This window comes from Pseudophryne corroboree, chromosome 4 (genome assembly GCF_028390025.1).
Source record: "Pseudophryne corroboree isolate aPseCor3 chromosome 4, aPseCor3.hap2, whole genome shotgun sequence".
NCBI classification, from domain to species: Eukaryota; Metazoa; Chordata; class Amphibia; order Anura; family Myobatrachidae; genus Pseudophryne; species Pseudophryne corroboree.
Window position 1 is genome coordinate 792,387,239 of NC_086447.1, and position 21,795 is coordinate 792,409,033.

Sequence of the window (21,795 nt, forward strand, 5' to 3'; positions counted from 1 at the left end):
AAGTCCTGTGGTTACCAATTCCATGTTACGCATATGCTGTGTTCACTGTTTGTACGGTTGCCACTGTCCTTACTTTCGTCTTCAATGCTCACTACCTGCAGCAATGTTAGCATGGTATCGAATGAGCAGGAACCAGATCTCAGGCCAAACTTCCCAGAGATGCAGGTAAAGCCCATATGCACAGGCCAATGCCAAAAAGAGAACAACAGCAGAAAAGCTACACAGAGTAGAGTGGGGTGGGGTATAAGAGCATTAGAAGCACATCCGAATTCTAAACAGAGATTCAGCACCATCCACTAGTCTTCAGGTGTGACCAGTGGCTTGAGGTGGAGAACATGTAAATGGTTTTCAATGCATAAATTGAATATGCATATTTGCAAATCATCTTTTGTCAATTGAGGAACGTCAATAAAAACAATAGAAATTTATATAGATATTGCTATACCCCATTAAGGCACATACTGCAGCTGGAATTTTAGCACAAAAGTTAATAACCTACTGGAAACTTGTGAATACAGAATACACTGTAAAGGTGTGTGTGTGTGTGTGTGTGTGTGTGTGTGTGTGTGTGTGTGTGTGTGTGTGTGTGTGTGTGTGCGCGCGGTAGAGGGGGGTCAAAAGGAAAAGGCACTGGGCAGGTCGTCTCCATGGCTTTTCTTATATGGGATTATCAGACTGAAAACTGAAAGAAGTGTGTGCTGCAATCTCTCACTACATTATTACATGAATGGAACTTGACTGTGCGACTTTGTGATGAACATTGAATATTTTCTTTCATTACCATCTCTATTTGGTGTCATGTTCAGCCCTCTGTCTGTACATGGGGGCTAATTCATACCCCTTTTCCACTAGCTAGCACGGGTCGCAGCCGGGAGCCTGACACGGCTGCGACTCGTGCTAGAGCCCCCTTCTACACTGCGCTCACCAATCCGGCATATTGCCGGTTTGGTGACACTGCTGGTGACGCGGCAGGGGCGGCGCTGGGAGATCACATGATCTCCCAGCACCGCCTTTCCATACACTGTGAACGGGAGCCGTGTCGCATCGACACGGCTTCCGTTTACACTGCACAGTTTACCAGTTTGAACTCGTGTTCAACCCGGTAAGCTCACTTGATCCAGGAATTTGCAGGGGGGGCCGTTTACACTAGAAAAAAACACGGGTAAATGCGCGACCCCACGCATTTACCCGTGTTTTTAGAGCTAGTGGAAAAGGGGTATCAGTAAGGATAGCAAATTCTGCTAATCAGCAGAATTTGCCATCCTGTTCCTAGCATGCTGGGGGCCACCCATCGCTGGGCAAAGCCGTCCAGCATGCTGACCGGAGCCTCCTCCCCCTTCAACAAGGAGAAATTCCGAGTGATCGCAATTTCTGCTTGTTAGCAGAAATACTGGAAGCCTCCTGCCGGGGGCAGCTTGGCTGCGCCCGCAGGAGACCCGCCGCCTTCTCCCTGATCACGGCGGCTGCGCGTGACGTCACTCAGCCGCCGTGATCACGCCCACGATACACCGACTCCGCCCCGTTTCACGCCGCATCGCTCCGTCTCCTCCCTGGAAATGACGCGTTTCCCGCCCCTGCCTGATTGACAGGCAGAGGCAATCGAAATTTCTGTGGCCACCTCCCTCCCCCCGCAGAAAGTGCGAGTGCATGCGCAGGACGGGTACTGCGCATGTGCCCACGGGGCGATCGTAAAAATTCCGGTTGGATCGTGTTTTGCGATCCAACCTGAATTAGCCCCATAATGCAGTCTTTGAACAGTTATGAAATCTGTTCTCATTGTCAGTTGGCCGTCCTTCACTAGCGGCTAGTAAGAGGCTCAATGGACGGCGAGAGAGCTTTATCATAAGTTAGTCAACTAGTAATATTTTATCACTCTTAAGATTAATATTCATCTATCTTTAAAAAACACAACCTGGAAGTTTTTCAAAAACATTCTAAAAAAACAAGCATGTAACGTATCGTTACTAAATTATTATATTCTTGCACACGGGTATAGTATGGTATGCCGGCGGCCGGGCTCCCGGCGACCAGCATACCGGCGCCGGGAGCCCGACCGCCGGCATACCGAAGACCACCCCTTGCACACCTGTGTGCTGTTGGAATACTGTGCGCCGGGATCCCGACAGTCGGCATACTGAAGACCACCCCTTGCACACCTGTGTGCTGTTGGAATACATTACTGTGTCACAGTTCTAGCCTAGACAAGTCTCAAAACCTAGATGTGACAGGTTAACAATAAATAAAATATAAAAGACCGATAAAATAAACATTGTGGATCAAGTGTGATTTTTATTTATTGCAAAAATAAAACCAATGCTTAATAAATTCTTTTGCTTACCCCATAGCTTTATGTTTTCAGTTTTCTTTATAACCATAATTGAACTAATTAATTAAATTACACAGGTGTGTCACCCAAAAAAATAAATAAAATGAAGACACGTGTGTCAGGAGCCGTGTAATAACATGAAAAGGGTTGGGATCCATTACCATATCCTAGAGATGCAGCTATGATCTGACAAATTAACCTGTGAAGGACACAAAACTTCTCCTAATGTCCATAAACATGTCTATAACACGGCACTTTCATAAAGTCCTTGCATGTAAAGAACAATCCTATTTAGAAATGTTTACGAAACTACACAGGTAACGAGAACATATATATAGAATCATATATACATGCTCACATCATCACTTCAGTGTTCAGTAGGAAAACGTATTTACAGTATATGTTACAAGAATTTGTATTTGCAATCCAATTCCAAACTCACATTGTTTTTCAGAGGAAATTCACCTTTTATTTTTGTGCACCACCATAGGGAAAATCTTTATATTAATGTAAAAATGCTGGGACTTGCTTCAGAACCTCTTGGACAATCCCCACTTATGACTAATTTGACATTTAAAAGTTTCCAATTAGCTTAACTGAACAAATAATTACATGTCATTATTGGAGTTGGAAAAAAAAATGGCCTCAAAATGCCCCAAAATCAACTTTTTCATCTTTTTTATGCAATCCAAATTTTATTGAAGTATTTATTTTAAATAATAATTGCTTTTATATTAAAAAAATAAATAAATACAGTGTGACCTTCACTTATCTCAAAATCACTTTTTACTTTAGTATTTTTCGTTAGTTTGTAATTTAACAATATTCATTTGCTTTATTTTAAAAATATTTTTTTATTTTAAAAAATAAAAATTACACAATTCAGCCATTTGACACCTTTTAAGGGGTGGTATTCAGTTTGCCGGTTGTTGGGATCCCGGCGCACAGTATACCAGTGCAGGAATCTCGACACCCGGCATACCGACACCTTTTCTCCCTCTTGGGGGTCCACGACCCCCCTGGAGGGAGAATAAATAGCGTGGCGCACCGTAGTGCCACCGCAAGTGCAGCAAGCCCGCAAGGGGCTCATTTGCGCTCGCCCAGCTGTTGGTATGCCGTCGGTATGCTGGCCGCCGGCATACCATACTACACCCCTTTTAAGAGCATGCAATTATTTCCTCTATATCATTCTGAATGCCAACAAAAGAATAAATGTGTGATCCAGCCGGGCGCTAAAAAAAGGCAACAGACAATTATCAAGAACAAGTTATCCAATCTTGTACAGAAATATATTAAAAAAGATGTGATTATCAGTTCTTGCGTAAGAACGGATTATCACATCTTTATATCATTCTGCTAACGAAGCTGTCATTTATCTGGGTTCCAGGAAGGTCTACCCGCTTTTTCATGCACTTCTACCATTTTGTAGAAAATTTGCACACCCTCACTGTGATTACTTCGAATTTTAATTTCTAATTGGATGTTGCATTTCTCAGGTATGCGCATTGGTGCAAGTCTGCGAGTTTCATGAAACAAACTCACATTCACAGACTTGCACCTAGTTGGATCGTGCCCTAAAAGTCACCTTGGATACCTGCTCAGCTTTCGTCCGTATGGCTTCATATAGTCACAGAATTCTCATAGCTATTTAAACGTACTGTGGAAGGTACTGTATGCTATCACTAAATGGGAATCTAGCCAAACCCCTACGGAGTAGCCAGCAGCCTCCAGTGCAATGTATAGAATAATGGATATCGCTCAGAGCCTTGGTCATTATTTACTTGTTAGGGCAAATACAGTTAACATTTCGTTTTTTCAGGAGCAATACACTGAATTTAGAAATAAAGCAACTACGATATATATTATGGCCTATCGGCCGTAATTTATATCATAAACACTGCAGTGCAAACACTGCTAATAATTATCCAATCCTTTTGCTTCTATTGAGAACAACTTTATAACCTCATCCACTCTATCAATCATCCGCATCAGATTTATTTTCTGGGTTTCTCGACTCCTTGGATGTTCTCTCCCTACCCACAGATAAGGCAAAATCGCCTTAATTTATTTCACATAATTATCACAGACACACATGTCTCAAGCAAATGCTAAATGCACAAATCATTACCTAAGCCTGGGAAAGATCCTAGGAAATGTACAAATGATACATACATTGCCCTTCGAACATTTATGCTAGGTGATTGCTGATTGGCTGAATCCTATACTTCCAAAAGATACTAATCAAGAGTAAGTGGTGTATATTAGGAGAACACCAGACAAAGTGTGCTTGATATTACAGCGATAATTACCAACAAACAACTCCCCTGAAATAGCTTTCTCTGTATGCGAAAAAAGCGTTCAACAGGCTTGATTGGGGATACCTGTCTGGATTTTCTAGAGTTTTCCTCAAAGCCCTTATTAAATTACATGATGTTTAATCAGCTACAATTTATATTAACAGCTTTCTTTTATCGACCTTTAAAAAGACCAACGGGATGAGACACACATGCCCCATGACACTACAAATCCACCCTGGCTACAGAGCCATTTGCAGAGAACATAAGGAGTTTTGACTTGATTAAAGGTCCACAGACACCACCTATCATAAGCTCTATCGCATTGGAGACAATATTTTCCTGTTTGTGTCCAGCCCTTCTTGCCTGACACTGAACACCTCTCAGTCTCGAGCACTATCCCCCATATTTCCCCAAGTTTTATGCCATTATCTAAAAAAAAAACATTAAATATAAACTGCTCAAAAAAATAAAGGGAACACTAAAATAACACATCCTAGATCTGAATGAATGAAATATTCTTATTAAATACTTTGTTCTTTACATAGTTGAATGTGCTGACAACAAAATTACACAAAAATTATCAATGGAAATCAAATTTATTAACCCATGGAGGTCTGGATTTGGAGTCACATTCAAAATTAAAGTGGAAAACACACTACAGGCTGATCCAACTTTGATTTAATGTCCTTAAAACAAGTCAAAATGACGCTCAGTAGTGTGTGTGGCATCCACGTGCCTCTATGACCTCCCTACAACCCACACAAGTGGCTCAGGTAGTGCAGCTCATCCAGGATGGCACATCAATGCGAGCTGTGGCAAGAAGGTTTGCTGTGTCTGTCAGCGTAGTGTCCAGAGCATGGAGGCGCTACCAGGAGACAGGCCAGTACATCAGGAGACGTGGAGGAGGCCGTAGGAGGGCAACAACCCAGCAGCAGGACCGCTACCTCCGCCTTTGTGCAAGGAGGAACATTGCCAGAGCCCTGCAAAATGACCCCTCCAGCAAGCCACAAATGTGCATGTGTCTACTCAAACGATCAGAAACAGACTCCATGAGGGTGGTATGAGGGCCCGACAACCACAGGTGGTGGTTGTGCTTACAGCCCAACACCGTGCAGGACGTTTAGCATTTGCCAGAGAACACCAAGATTGGCAAATTCGCCACTGGCGCCCTGTGCTCTTCACAGATGAAAGCAGGTTCTCACTGAGCACATGTGACAGACGTGACAGAGTCTGGAGACGCCAAGGAGAACGTTCTGCTGCCTGCAACATCCTCCAGCATGACCGGTTTGGCAGTGGGTCAGTAATGATGTGGGGTGGCATTTCTTTGGAGGGCCGCACAGCCCTCCATGTGCTCGCCAGAGGTAGCCTGACTGCCATTAGATACCGAGATGAGATCCTTAGACCCCTTGTGAGACCATATGCTGCTGCGGTTGGCCCTGGGTTACTCCTAATGCAAGACAATGCAAGACAATGCTAGACCTCATGTGGCTGGAGTGTGTCAGCAGTTCCTGCAAGACGAAAGCATTGATGCTATGGACTGGCCTGCCCGTTCCCCAGACCTGAATCCAATTGAGCACATCTGGGACATCATGTCTCGCTCCATCCACCAACCACAGACTGTCCAGGAGTTGGCGGATGCTTTAGCCCAGGTCTGGGAGGAGATCCCTCAGGAGACCATCCACCACCTCATCAGGAGCATGCCCAGGCGTTGTAGGGAGGTCATACAGGCACGTGGAGGCCACACACACTACTGAGCCTCATTTTGACTTGTTTTAAGAACATTACATCAAAGTTGGATCAGCCTGTAGTGTGTTTTTCCACTTTAATTTTGAGTGTGACTCCAAATCCAGACCTCCACGGGTTAATAAATTTGATTTCCATTGATCATTTTTGTGTGATTTTGTTGTCAGCACATTCAACTATGTAAAGAACAAAGTATTTAATAAGAATATTTCATTCATTCAGATCTAGCATGTGTTATTTTAGTGTTCGCTTTATTTTTTTGAGCAGTGTATATACCTTAGGTATATATTTTACTTTACTTGGTTAGTTATATGCATCCTATCCACCACTCAGATATTATGCCACCACTCAGATATTATGAACAGTAATTATTTACTGTTTTGACAGGAATTTCTAATGGTGGCTAGCCAGGAGGTCTCGTGGCTGGGGTGGATTGCAGACATCAAAATTATCCCTTCTGTAAGATCTTACACCTTTTTCATTCTATCCCACGTTTAGTTCGCTCCCCTGGTTATCAATACATTTTATGTTACTGCACATACCTTCTTTGGAAAAGTAAATATCCCAGAATCGCAAAGAATAAAGTGTTTACACCTAAGCTGAAAATAGGCCTGGTTGTGAATTAACCTGAATTTACCAGTTAGGGTTGTGGCGAGAGGGCTTGTGTCTCACCACAATTGCCTACATTCTGGTGGGATCAGCTCCCTCCAAGAGAGAAATAAACGAGGCTTGCACATTCTGCACCTGTAGTGGAGGTTTATAATTCCAGGCTTTCTGAATTGCACAGCTGGAGGTGGAGGTCTGGGTTTTCCAGCTCACCCAGAGACAGCAGGAAGTCAGGTGCTGGAGAGGGGTTTAAAACTCCCAAACACCTACAATGCATTGCGCTGATGCCTATTAGGGGCCAGTGAGCAGGGACCAGTTTGCAGCACCAGGGACTATGGACATTGGCTATGCAGGAGAGCATGGCATGTGTAGCTGCAAGCCAATGCAGCAGAATTACTTTTGGGCATGGGAAGTGCTAGGACCTCTTATGTTTGTCTGTTTATTTTCTGTATGTACCTGTGTGACCTGGCCCAAGCCTGTGAATATACTCTCTACATTGTCTTCTACCAATAAAGACGCAGTGTTTTAGAGATTGATATCTGACCCATTCTCATTGACAAATTTGTTGGAGATTACGAACCTATGAGACTTCTTACTAAAATTAGTATCACTATATATACTCTTACAGTTTGAGACAAAGGGGAGATGTATCAAACCTTGGAGAGAGATAAAGTGGAGGAAGATAAAGTACCAGCCAGTTAGCTTTGAAATTTAATTTTAAAGCCTGTTTGAAAAAAATAACAGCTGATTGGTTAGTACTTTATCTGTTACCAACCTTTGATACATCTCCCCCTTAATGTTAAACTTAACTCAAGAATTACCCCTCCTCTTATCTCTCCATCCTAGGTCTTTCAAAGCGGATTCCTGAACTGCACCTTTCTTTATGGCATAGATATGGGTATAATTAAAATCCAGGACCTGTTTATAGAGAACACTCTTTTGTCACTTGCCCAGTGAAGAGTGAAATTTGACATTCCTACTCGGAATTTTAATAAGTATTGCAAATCCATCACTGGGATCCTTTTTCAGATTATCCAAACATTTTTCTTAGCTCTCTTTTTTCACTCTTTAAACTTATAGGGATAATCATAAGGGAGGAATTTCTTTCCGGTATAATGTCTTTAGGTCATTTATCAAGGGTCAAACAATTCCCAACTATCTCAAATGTGAAACAGACCTGCAAATTATTTTTCTCTGACAAGGATTGGGAACATATATGTCAAAAGGTTTTTAAAATTTCAAAATGTATAAATCATGCAGAAAAGTTGAACTAGATTATTCATATAAATTGTGTAAAATATGGCTGAACTGTTCTTCTTTGCTCAATAGGCAGTAAGTTGACTTATTCACATGTTCTGAAGTTGTCAATATTACTTAATCTCTGGAATGTGGTTCTGGTCCTCATAAATCAAGTAGTTCAATCCACTGTCCCCTGCTCTTGAAAACTGGCCCTTGGGCAACATTTCCCTTACGCTCTAGGGCCCTCATTCCGAGTTGATCACTTGCTAGCTGCTTTTAGCAGCAGTGCAAACGCTAGGCCGCCGCCCTCTGGGAGTGTATCTTAGCTTAGCAGAAGTGCAAACGAAAGGTTAGCAGAACTGCTCGAAAAAAATTTCATGCAGTTTCTGAGCAGCTCCAAACCTACTCCTACCTTGCGATCACTGCAGACAGTTTAGTTCCTGCTCTAACGTCACAAACACGCCCTGCGTTCGGCCAGCCACTCCCCCGTTTCCCCACACGCCTGCGTTTTTACCTGTCACGCTTGCGTTTTTTAACACACTCCCTGAAAACGGCCAGTTACCACCCAGAAACACCCACTTCCTGTCACTCACCGATCAACAGAGCGACAGAACAGCGTTGCTCGATCTTGTGTAAAACTGCATAGGTTTGTGTAAAATAACTTAGCGCGTGCGTACTGCGGCCCGTACGCATGTGCAGAAATGCTGCTTTTTCATCTAATCGCCGTGCTGCGACCAAAAGTAGCTAGCGTTCAACTCGGAATGTGGGCCTAGGTCTCTTACAAATATATGGTAGGACATAAACTTATAGCTATCAGAATGAAATGAAATGAAATTGTTTTGGGCTGGAATTATTCCCCACCCTTCTCTATCATTATAGCGAAGGTTCACAAAAGTTTTTATATAGAAACCATTGTCCTTCAGAGTATTTCTTTATCTTGCGGCACCATTGCCTTCCACATAATTTCAATATTATACACTGCTTAACGGTATTCAATTTTTTCGCATCAACAATTTAGTCCTGATCTTCCCTATATTATTCCTGTTTCAGTTTTGTTCCTTCCTCCATGTTATTAACTGTATGTTGTAAAAATAGTCATAAAATTCTGTAATTACCCAATCAGCATTTCTGTGAGCTTCACAAAGCCAACATAAGCCAGTTCAAATGCCCCTCTGTGCCTGGACTGCAAGAGGTGGTGCTTGAAATACTCCCCCATTTCTCTCACCTGCAGTGAAAAGAGAAAAGTATTAATCACTAAAAAAAACCTGTCCTGATTATTAATATTATCATCCTTTATTTATATGGCGCCACAAGGGATCCACAGCACCCATTACACAGTACATAATCAAATGAGCAAACAAGAAAACAGCACTTACAGTTCAAGAGAATATGGTACCCATATGGAAAATCAGAGGTTAGGTGCCATCAAAGGGAGTATGGAGTGTAAGATGGTGTAAGTAAGAACAGGAAAGGCACATGAGGAAAGAAGGTCCTGCTCTTGCAAGCTTACAATCTAATTCACACAGTAAAGGCCCATACACACTTGACGATAAAATGAACGACGTCGCTCATTATATCGTCAAGTGTGTCTGCATCCGACGACCACCGATGCGCGGCCCCGCGGGACGTTAACGACCCTCGCTTATCTGTGGAGCATGTATGCTCAATTTCCACTATGGTCGTTACCGACCAGAGACGTCGTTGAATGTGTATGGTGTGAAAGACCAACGACCAACGACCAAGCCACTGTTCACCAGCCCTGTTCCCAGCTCATTATTTTAATAAACTGTTCAGCTTGGATGCTTCAACGATGAATGGTCTATGGTCTTTGGTCTTTGGTCGTTGGTAGTGTGTATGCTCATGTCGTTTGCTCAGCTGTTCAAGGGAAGTTCAAGGGAAGTCGTTAACGACGGTCGTTAACGATGTGTGCATCGTCAAGTGTGTATGGGCCTTAAATGTACAGTGCATCCGGAAAGTATTCACAGCGCTTCACTTTTTCCACATTTTGTTATGTTACAGCCTTATTCCAAACTGGAAAAAATTCCTTTTTGGTGAACAAGCCTGTAATAGGTGAAACGGTCCGTTTGGTGGTGGGGATATAGGGCAGCGCGCAGCCCATATCTCTTTGGTGATATCCCGGTCATGTAAACGCCCATTTGGGCAGATCTGTATTATACATAGCAAGCTTACTGTCATTCCCTATGCACCATTAATTTTATTTGCATTAGATCTTGAGCTATACGTTCCTCTCTGCAAAGAGATTGTATTTTAATGCTTGAAATGTGGTCAGACTGCTGATTAGTTTTGAGGACAGACAATGATATGTATGTGTCATTTTATATTTTCCACTGACGAATAATTATTCTTTGGTTTGAAATTGGCAATATTTAAAAAAAATGTTTGCATATATTCATTGCAATAAATTTTTAGGCTATTATTTCAGGTACTCTTAAGGCCCATACACATTAGACGATGTCGCTCTGTGAGCGACATCGTCTAACGTTTCCCCCTCCCGGGCCGGCCAGTCGGCGGCCGCCTGTACGCACTGAGCGATATGACTGCTCATATCGCTCAGTGACGTCACGCCCCCGCCAGCCCTGCATGAAGGTCGTGGACGACAGTCCACATCCTTCATGCATGCCCTACCGACAGCGACGATCGTTGCCGACCCGCGGGGCCGCGCATCGGTCGTTGCTGGCGGCATACACACTTAACGATAAAATGAGCGACGTCGCTCATTATATCGTTAAGTGTGTATGGACCTTTAGACCCACATCTAACTAATTGTATGTCTCCCATGTTCTGCATACCAATAGAATGCACAGATTTGTATAATTTCATCACATCTGTATAAGTGCGGTTTGGTAATACATACGTTTGGGATAATCAAACTATCATCTATAATTAGTTATCTCCTCTTTTTTCTTATATACCCAATTTATGCCATATGGGCATTTATTGCTATAATTTTTTCTTTTCTAGCACCCCTGCACGTCTGTGCTAATGTGCTCTCTCATCCAGCCCCAGTCTCTACAGTGGTAGTGACCAACTCCTGCGGAGTTTTATTTCTGGACAGCAGAAGCACATCTCTGTTTATTTGGAATCAGTACTCTCTCATCCAGCTGTTTACGGCCATACTCCACAGGAGACGCCTAATCCCGTCTGATCTTGGAAGCAAAGCTCTGGTAGGCCTGGTCAGTACTTGTTTGGGAGACTGCCAAGGAACACCAGGTGCAGTAAACTTGGCTGGAAAGCAGAAGGAACATTCCCCTACTCTTCTCTCTCCTTTCGATATAGAAAATAATACCGTTAAAAGGTTCCATTTGAGAACATTCAAGTCCTCTCCTCAAACTTAACATCTTCTTTTGGCTCAAGTACTACTTTCTCACTGTTTATTCAATAGCCTATTAATAAATTTCATAATTTACCTAGCAGGCTATACACTCTTGTCTAACCTGCTGCATCAATATGCCTATGGTGGCACCACTGTTAGACATCTATACAGAAGGTGGATTAACACCAAATTAGGCAACAAACCCGTGATCCTACTGGTGCTAAGATCAATATACGGGATACCATTTTAGGAGAATTTAGCCATCTACTTATGGTTAGTAGACATATGCGAGGCTACTCCTGCTATTGTACTAAATAATTCTTCACCAAGGCAGTATCCACTGTTTATTAATTACCGTCATATTTTCATTTAGAATACTATATCTTGATTGTCACACTATATTTTAGATGATTCATAATAAAGGTTTTACATTTTATTGTCTATTAATTTTTCATATAAGAGTGCCCCAGCACAGAGTCTTTCTTTTTCTCTTTTTTATTTTCGCATGTAAACCCACTGACTCAAGGAGCACCACCGACGGTATATTTACACACTGTGTTATATTTTCCAAAGTCGGTCTCAAACACTATACCGGTTAATAAAGGTTTCTGTCTGATATCATTTACCAGTGCGGAACAACTCAGTTTTCTTTTGCATTGAGTTTATTTAGCAGTCTGCAATGTGGGACAGTGTCAAAAGCATACTAATGTCTAGATAAGCTATATCTACGGCTCCACCTTTATCTATTACCTTAGTCACACAGTCAATAAAAAGCCAATAAAGGTTTGTTTGACATGATCTCCCCTCAGAAAATCCATGCTGTTTGGGAACCTGTTAATTACTGGATTTGAGATAATCTACAACTCTTTCTTTTAAGAGAGTTACATCTAGTAAGGCTCACTGGCCGGTAGTTGCTTGCCTCTTCCTTGCTTCCAATTTTGTGCAGTGTGACTATGTTCCCTCTTTCCCAGTCCTCTGGAATTACTCCTGTAGCTAGTGACTGGTTGTAAAATTCTGTTAATAATACTACCAGCACCCTCTTAAGCTCTTTTAGTATCCCTGGATGTATCCTATCTGTTCCTGTTGATTTATCCATTTAAGCTTTGAGAGTTCTGTTAGGACCTTGTCCTCTGTGGACCCTTTCCCTCTCTTTCAGTAGTGAATACTGAGCAAAAACACACTATTGCTGCAGTCATGCCAAACAGCCCTTCCCAACGCTTAGTCCCATGTGACTCAGCTTGCGCTAGCATCTGTTTGGCATCTTTTTTCACCCAAAAATGTGTCTTAGTCGCAAAATGGATGTGACAGAACCTCTTCATGAGACTGCACTGACTAATTTGATATACGACACACATCTGTGTGCGACTGACTTTAGCTGGGTACTCACTAGCCGATTTCTATTAGCAATATGGTTGATAGATATTTCTGGATGATATCGTCCAGTGTGTACGCACTATTTTGTCAATGATGCCCACTCCCATGGGTCGATGATGAAGTATTCTGTCGTCTGTACATGCTGGTCAATTTTGACTATATTGTCTGAAAATCAGGGTGGTGGCAGGATGACGTCACTGAGTGATATCATTAGCGATATCGTTCAGTGTGTATGTACTATCTCGTTTACCCAGAAGTTCAAGGGAAAACAGTGACGATATCGCTCATGGAGCATATAGTCTAGTGTGTACACAGCTAGAGTCTGAATCTGTATACGAAGTTCTACAATGCAGTAGGAAGCAGTTAATATTAGAGATGAGCAGGTTCGGTTTTACTCGGTTCTCAAAACGGCATCTAATTGGCTCACGGATGTCACGTGTTTTGGATAGCCAATAAGGGTCGGTTTTGAGAACCGAGTAAAACCGAATCCGCTCATCTCTAGTTAATATACTGCTAGTCGGGATCCCGGCGATCACAATGCCGATGCCAGAGTTCCGACTACCGGCGAAATGTTGCCGCCAGAATACCGGCGACACAGGCTATTCTCCCTCTGTGGGTGTCCATGACATTGAATACAATAGGTCTTCTATAATAAGCAGAAGATACTGTGCAGTAACCATAGTGACCAAATGGCTGCTTTTATTTTCAGACTACACAAGAATGCTAAAACGTGTTATCTAATTGGTTGCCATGGGTTACAGGACATCATTGCTTATTGCACTAGCTATTATATTAACACCAAGTGCTACAGATGAGTCCTCATACACCTAACCTCAATATGCTACTGTATTCTGTGCAAGTGAGTTGCCAGGTCCTGTGCAACTCCTCTTGTGTTAAGTGTATTTGTTGCTTCTTTTTCATCAGAAAATGCGACTTAGTCACAAACAGATGCTTCATATGAATCCACTGATTAATTTGATGTTCAACACTTTTATATCTGTGTGTGTCTGAGTCTGTACTTGGTGTGAAAAAAAGCTGTGGCTGCAGTATTGGATTCAGTACGAAATGCCGGCAGACGGGATCCCGGCTGTCACGATCCCGACAGTGGGATCCTATCTGCCAGAATGCTGGCAGCGGGGTGAGTGCTAGTAAAGCCCCTTGTGGGCTTGCTGCGATCGCCACGTTGCGGGCACGGTGGCTCACTGCGCACCCACAGAGGGAGAATTAGATTGCAAACGCATCGGGAGGCGGCCTCACACATGTTGGACAGCCTTGCCCCAGCATGTGCAGAGATGAACGCAGATCTGACTGAGTATGCAGCCATCTGCATTCCTCTCTGAATAACCCCCTAAAAGTTCCTAAAATACAGCACAAAAACACACAAAACACAACCTAATAAAAAAACACAAACACATTGTGTCTTGAATGACCTATTTTAATTCAATATTATCAGATAAAATTCAAATGAGATCTTTTTGAAACTTAGTATCATTGTGCCTGGAACTCCATGAAGAAAGTGCTTAAATACTTTAATGTTTCCAGACCTCACATAAGCAACATTGAAAAGAAACGATAAACACCACTTGTGGGTTGCGTTTATCATTGCTACCCATATGACTCTTTGATATCACTGAAGATGGGTACACACTAGGCAACGTGCTCTATGTGTGACATCGCCTAGTGTCTCCCCCTCCCGGGCCGGGCGGTCGGCGGCAGTGCATATACACTGAGCGATATGATGTTCATATCACTCAGTGGCGTCACACAGCGATCGGCCCGTGCAGGCAGGCAGCTCTTGGACGACAGTCCAGATTGAGCTGCCTGCATGCCCGACAGCGAATGTCGTTAACGACCCGCAGGGCAGCGCAGGTCGGCGGTGGCATACACACTTGCCGAGAAAATGAGCGACGTCGCTCAGGAAGGGCGAAAATGAGCGACGTCGCTCATTTTCTCGGCAAGTGTGTATGGGCCTTGAGTCATAGGGTGGGCTAAATAGTTACGGTATTAATTACCTAGGAGCTAGTGACATCACTGAGGCACCACTTACACTTGATCACGACAGTATGTATCATATCTTCACCAATCAAATGTAATTAATAGCTTTTTGGGGTTTTTTTTTTCTTCAGATTAAACATTAGAGATTTATTGTTCCCAAAATTCTGGAAAAAGTTTTTCAACTTGTATTTATTATTTTGCTGCTATAAAAATATATTGTTATTTCGTGAGAATTGCCATATCAGTAACTGAATACTTTAACTCCTCATGCCAATTAAACAGATTTGTGCAAATTACAGAGGTGTAAGGAATTCCAGGTTTGCTAAATAAACCACTGTATTTTGGATGCAACTGATAAAGCAGACATCTGTGCAGTGTCAGGTTTTTAAATCATACAAGATTTCAGCATTCCTTGTTCATTCACTATTACGGAATTGATAACAAGATCCAAAGAAAATATGAATCACATGTGAGGTGAGGGAGATGAGAAGGAAAAAAAATAAAAAGTTATCTAATCTTGATAAAACACTGCAGTAGTCCTGGTACCCAGCAAAATGTACCAACCATTCTCCAAACATACCAAGGGTTGTTTATGGAGGCTGCTTAAAAGTGTAATCTTCACCACGTTTATAAAGCACAAGCACTTTATCCTGCCAACCAACTGTCTATTACACTCAGACTTTTATCCAGATTGTAAGAATCTCGAAAGGTCTGCACTGCTCTATGCAGCTTTACACTGCAAAGCAATGGGCCAGGGGCACCACAAGACCCTGCCATGACTTTATGCAGCAATGCAGGAGTGTATAGGGGAGCACTAGGCATGTGATCCAATCACAATGTGGTTGGACCATGACATTCAACGTATTAAACAAAATTGGACACTTGCCAATTCTACAACAGTAAATGTTGACAGGTATGGCATAAACCACTGGGAAGAAACACACTAATAAAACAAGACTAGCCATTACAAACAAAGTGGTAAGAAGCCATTACTTAAGCCCCATACACTGGAGGATTGTTATTAACGATATGTACGACATTTCTGAATTATATCGTTCAAATCGTCTAGTGTGTTGCACTATTTGATCAGCGATGCGCGCTCCCGCAGGTCGTTGATGAGGACTTCTGTCGTCTGTACATGCGGCTTTAATTTCTTGTATGTCACTGACAACAAGGTGCATATCCAACAACAAACAACATTTTAAATTAGAATGACACTCAACAATTTTGTAATATCGGATGTCTACGGGATATTGATATTGTAAAAATTGCTCAGTGTGTACGCACAATATCGTTTGTCTGGGACTCCGGGAAGTTCATGGGAAATCGTTTAACGTTATCGCTCATGGAGCATATCGTCCAGTGTGTATGGGGCTTTACAAGTTTTCCATCTGTAGGAAATTGTGTTATACTTTAAGTTGCCTTATAGTTCATATTAGAAGACTGCAAGGGGAAAAAGGTTCTTAGTGGGGCTATACAATTTGGGCATGCTGCAGTGTTGGTTTATGATGAAAGATGACAGTTGAGCATATAAAAACATAAGCCTGACTTGAGTAAAATGGTAGTAATCAGAGAAAGGAGCTTTCGGAGTTTCAGAGGGTGGTTTGGGAACTTGATAAATTTGCCCAAGGAGCTAAGTTTTCAAGGAACTCTTGAAGGTTTGGGAGCAAAAGGAAAGTCAATTTGTATGAGGTGGGAATTATTCTTAGTGGGTGCAGCATGAAATAAGTCCTGTTACCAGGAAAGGGAGTGTGGATGAGAGACACAGGTCTTGCGCAGTGCGGAGTGGTTGGGTTGGGAGATATTTTGTTGGTGTAGTTTTGCTTGATCATAGAAGTGTTTTATTTTGGATTCATTAGAAGACAAGCAAGCAAAGCACAGAAAAAGCAGGGGGTAACAGACAACCATTTGACAATAAATATTGTTCTGGCTGCTGACTTATTGCTGAAGATGAGGGCAACGCTGGGAGAGGGGTAGATAGTAATGCAATGTAAACAAGACAGGATTTAATTTGTGCTTGGCTCTAGTTATTTACTTCAACTAAATTAAATTAAATTAATTAAAAAAAGTTCCATGAGCTAACTAAAAGCATAATTCCAGATACAAATATACAAGTAAAATTAAAAGTACCCAAGGATGTTGAATCTAAAGCCCCCAAATTTTTGGATATTTGGCTACCTTACTTACTCACTTTGCCTTCTACGACTATTGAGTCGGTGCGTAGAGCTGTCAGACTGTCCACTTGGTACAATTTGGAAGTCCAGGACAAGGGCAACCCCCCCTTTTAATTATATTGGTTATCTGTCTGGGTTATTTTGGTTTACAGTGCCACTTTATGGCTATATGTTGATATGCCTTTTGTTACCTACGACTCTTCTACATGTCTAGATTGCACCTCTTGCCTTATTTGCTGTCTTATGCTGTACCACCTTTGAATATTCCTGCTCTGTATGTGACAATGATATATCTGTTATTTTCTTTTTGAATAAAAACAATAAAAAATTTTTTTTTTAAAGTACCCGCGGTGGAAATCTGTCAAGTTAAACTAGGAGCCAAATTTTCAGGTGCTGTAACCCTTTTCCTGTGTAAAAATGGATCCATGTTTAAGACAGTGCTGGTGGAAGAATATAAAAAATCTGTAGGGGCATTAGTTGTTGTGTAGAGGGTGAAACGTGTATGAGTACTGTATAATATGAGGTTTCTCTGTAATTAAGTCACACCTATTTCAAATTATCATTATTATTATTTATATGGCACCACAAGGATATGCAGTATCTAACAAAGGCCCTCATTCCGAGTTGTTCGCTCGCAAGTGAATTTTAGCAGATTTGCTCATGCTAAGCCGCCGCCTACTGGGAGTGAATCTTAGCATCTTAAAATTGCGAACGATGTATTCACAATATTGCGATTACACACCTCGTAGAAGTTTCTGAGTAGCTTCAGACTTACTCAGCATCTGCGATCAGTTCAGTGCTTGTCGTTCCTGGTTTGACGTCACAAACACACCCAGCGTTCGCCCAGACACTCCCCCGTTTCTCCGGCCACTCCTGCGTTTTTTCCGGAAACGGTAGCGTTTTTTCCCACACGCCCATAAAACGGCCTGTTTCCGCCCAGTAACACCCATTTCCTGTCAATCACATTACGATCGGCAGAACGATGAAAAAACCGTGAGTAAAAATCCTAACTACATAGCAAATTTACTTGGCGCAGTCGCAGTGCGGACATTGCGCATGCGCATTAAGCGGAAAATCGCTGCGATGCGAAGATTTTTACCGAGCGAACAACTCGGAATGAGGGCCAAAGTACATATACAAATTAGCAAAACACCAAAAACAGTGGCTTACAGTACAAGACAATGTAGGACAAGTATAGGATATATACAAAATTGCTGCATAAGCGGACAAGACACAGAAATAAGCATCAGGGTGGCAGAAACAGAGTGTTAGGTGCGCTGTAAGGTGTATGGAGTAGAAGATAGTCTAATAAGTAGGAGAAGCACATGAGGGGAGAGGGCCCTGCTCGTGGCAGCTTACATTCTAAGGTGGAGGGGCATACAGACATGTACATATGTATGTATTGTAACAAGATTCACATACACCAGATAACCTTCACCAGTTTCCTTTATTTCTTCAGTATGGTAATCACAGCAGTACAGGATTACATCAGCATAAATTCACAGTAGTACAGGATCACATCAGTACAGATTCAGTGGCCCTGACATCCCCACACCCTCTTCTGGATGCTAGTCACTATCAGAAGCATTGTCGCTGTCAACACATACTTTAAGGCATATTACAGGTGCTGTTAATTAATTAGCCTAGCTCCTGGCTGACAACTGATTGAGTCGACCCTTCAGTCCTGCTGCTGCTCTACACCTGGAAATCCTAATATTCCATATTAATTTCATGTGGAACTCTGCTGCCCCTGCCACAGTACCATGGGGTATATGCAATTGCGGTTGAATTGCCGCAAATGTCGAAAAACGGGGCATTTTCGACACACAAAAAAAAATCGACAATGCAATACAGTACTTTTCGACAAAAAAACAGCCGTTTCAGATTTCGACATGTCTGCAATAGTAAAAATGAGGCTTTTCGACAAAAGTATATTCAATTGAAGAATGTCGATTCGACAACAGTGCTTTTCGACAGTCATTTCGTCAATTTCAGTCAGCCTCATTTTGGTGGTGGAATCTAATAAAAAAAAAATTAAAACATTTTTTTGTGTTTTTTTTTGTTGCTTATATCTATTTATATTACAAGGGAGTATCTACTTGGTTTGTCTATTAGGAACCACAAGTATTATTTATATATTTTTTAAAATAATATTATTATTTTTTTTACTGACTAAAATAAAATGAAGAGATCAGAGCTTGTTTTTCAGTGGGAAGGGGTGGGAATGGGTTAAAAATCAAGAAAGACTTCCGGTGGGTGGCGCATCCAAGATGGCCACGTTTTAACAGAGCTCCGTTCAACCCCACTCCATCTATCGCCATCCACTTAAATATAAACTAGCTGGCATAAATTTACATGAAGGACTCGCTCCCTGATCACAGCTGGAGTCCAGCGATACCTTTCTTGGAGGGGTGAGGGGACGGGAGGCCTTATTCCCCGGAGTCCGGCCCGTGATCGGGCCGCCGCATGGTGACGACTGCTGCTTTTCCACCTAGCTGCCTTACCTTGGCCGTTCCGGAGCGACGCGGATCCAGCCGACTGTGACTGCTTGTCCGCTGTGACTGGTGTTGAGGCTGCCCTGCTTGGATTGCCTGACTTGTGGCGGGACCGTCGGCTGCAGTGAGACGAAGCTCCTCCGGCGTCTCGGCCTGGCCGGGATTCCTCCCGTCGCTGCAGTGTGGGGACGTGTTCGCTGAGACGACGGCACCGCTTTCGTGTACCCGCGATCTGAAGGTACTGTGCTGGGGAGGGGATTGCTCTGGGAGAGGAGCTGTCCGTCCGCCGAGCTACCCGTGACTGCATCCGGACCGGCGGGTGTGGAGTACCCGTGACCCGCTCGTGAGCCGTGGCTTCGTCTGGACCGGCTAGTGTGGAGTGCCCGTGACCCGTTCGTGTGCTGTGGCTGCATCCGGACCGGCTGGCGTGGAGTGCCCGTGCCCCGCTCGTGTGCCTGGACCGGCTGACGTGTGCCTGGCTGCCTGGTGTCCTCGTTTGAACAGAAGGATTACAGCCGTGTACCTTCAGGCTGCCTTTTTTTTGTCTCCCCTTGGCTGTCAGCTTTTAACACCGGACGACTGGCTGAGTGGTAAAAGTTCAGGGAATTAACTGGGGGAAATGCTGTGGTTGCATGGAATTGAAGATCCCATGTAATGCTGATATACCCTCTGTGTTCCTGGAGTAGGCACTACAGGATGGCTCTTGCTCTCATTGTGGCTGACAGATGAGCCTGCCAATCATCCCCTGAACATAAGCCATCTACTGAGATCTATTGTGACCCCTTCACAATTGACTGTTTAGTGCATATCCAGGTTGCTTTCAGCAAACATAGCTGGAACATTAACTGCGTATACTACCTTTTCTACCACGCTCCTATACTACTCTCTATTCTCTCTTCTATATATTCCTTTCCTTGTACATTTTCTTCTTTATATATACTCATCCCATTCTTACTCTATCCCATACTCTTGAGCAGCCTATATCTCCCTTCATTATCCTCCCTATCACCTACCTACAACACTGAATCAATCGGATTCACTGATCTGGTGTGTATATTTTAGGATATAGAGTCTGCGGTGCACACAAATTGGCCACAGACGCCATCTGGGGGCCATTTTATTGAATTGCCCTATCCCCAGCACACAATCCTATATTTCTAACGGTGGTATCTGATAATCTGATTTGTCACTGAGTGTTTCATATATACACTTTATTTTTTTTTATTTTTTTTTTTCTCCTCTTCTCCCTTCCCCCCCCCACCCCCCGTTATTGATTTTACCTATATCAACATATCCTTCGCCCTCGCTGTTATACTACAACACCTGCAGAAAGTTAGCTGTGCACATATATTGGCTATAAGAAGCCATCTGGCGGTCACCTTGTTGAATTGTTTTAATCTCACCACATAACCTCACATTTCTCTTGGTGGTATCTGGTAATCTGATCTATTACCGAGTGTGACCCTTTTTATTTAATTTTTTTTTTCTTTCTTTCCTTCCTCTCTTCTCCCCCCCCATTATTGATTTTACCAATATTAATAGATTGTTTGTCCTTACTGTTATACTACAAACACCCACCTTCTAGGAAATTACATTCGTATGATCTACTTGAGAAATTGTGTTTTTCATTAGATAATTTTAGACATTCTTCATTTAGAATAACTTTATCTAATAATTATAATGTGACCTTTTTTTATTTTATTTTTCTTTGAATATATCCTTTAGGGGGATTGTACCCTATTTTTGAAAATGTATTTGATCCTCTAATAATACTCTGCTGGTGAGTTCTCCTCGAATGTAATAGATTTACAATGTCCGATTTAACTAATTAATGGAGAAATTTTTGACCTCTCATTCTCAAACTAGATTTACGCTCAGAAACACCCCAAATACAATGGGTAAAACAAAAGCTAACAAACAGGGTGGATCGTCTTCCCAAGATTCACAACACTCAGACTCGACGGCTGAGGTCCTTGATCCAGTTTCACAACTGGATTCCCCAGCCCCCATCTCCCAAACTGCTCAGGAAATTTTGTCTGTACTCATGCCACACATTGATAAAAAAATGGACAAATTTAAAGACTCGTTCCAATCCACTTTACGTGAAGTAGCTTCTAATACCTCAAGGATATCAGAATTGGAACAGAGGGTGAGTGACGTTGAGGACACGACCCTGACCGTACAATCCTCGGCTGATTCATCAGTCACTATG

General features: G+C 42.5%; 1 protein-coding gene and 1 pseudogene across 5 annotated transcripts in view; one reads left to right on the plus strand and one right to left on the minus strand.

Moving 5' to 3' along the window:
* The window catches only part of THADA (THADA armadillo repeat containing), a 1,252,206-nt gene that overhangs the window by 916,910 nt on the left and 313,501 nt on the right, over positions 1-21,795 (minus strand). For all 5 annotated transcript variants that reach the window (XM_063918333.1, XM_063918332.1, XM_063918334.1 and 2 more), the window contains exon 22: positions 9,327-9,436. In XM_063918333.1, the coding sequence (XP_063774403.1) occupies positions 9,327-9,436 (110 nt within the window). The remainder of the gene's footprint in view (positions 1-9,326; positions 9,437-21,795) is intronic.
* On the plus strand, positions 11,336-11,454 carry LOC134912252 (5S ribosomal RNA; annotated as a pseudogene).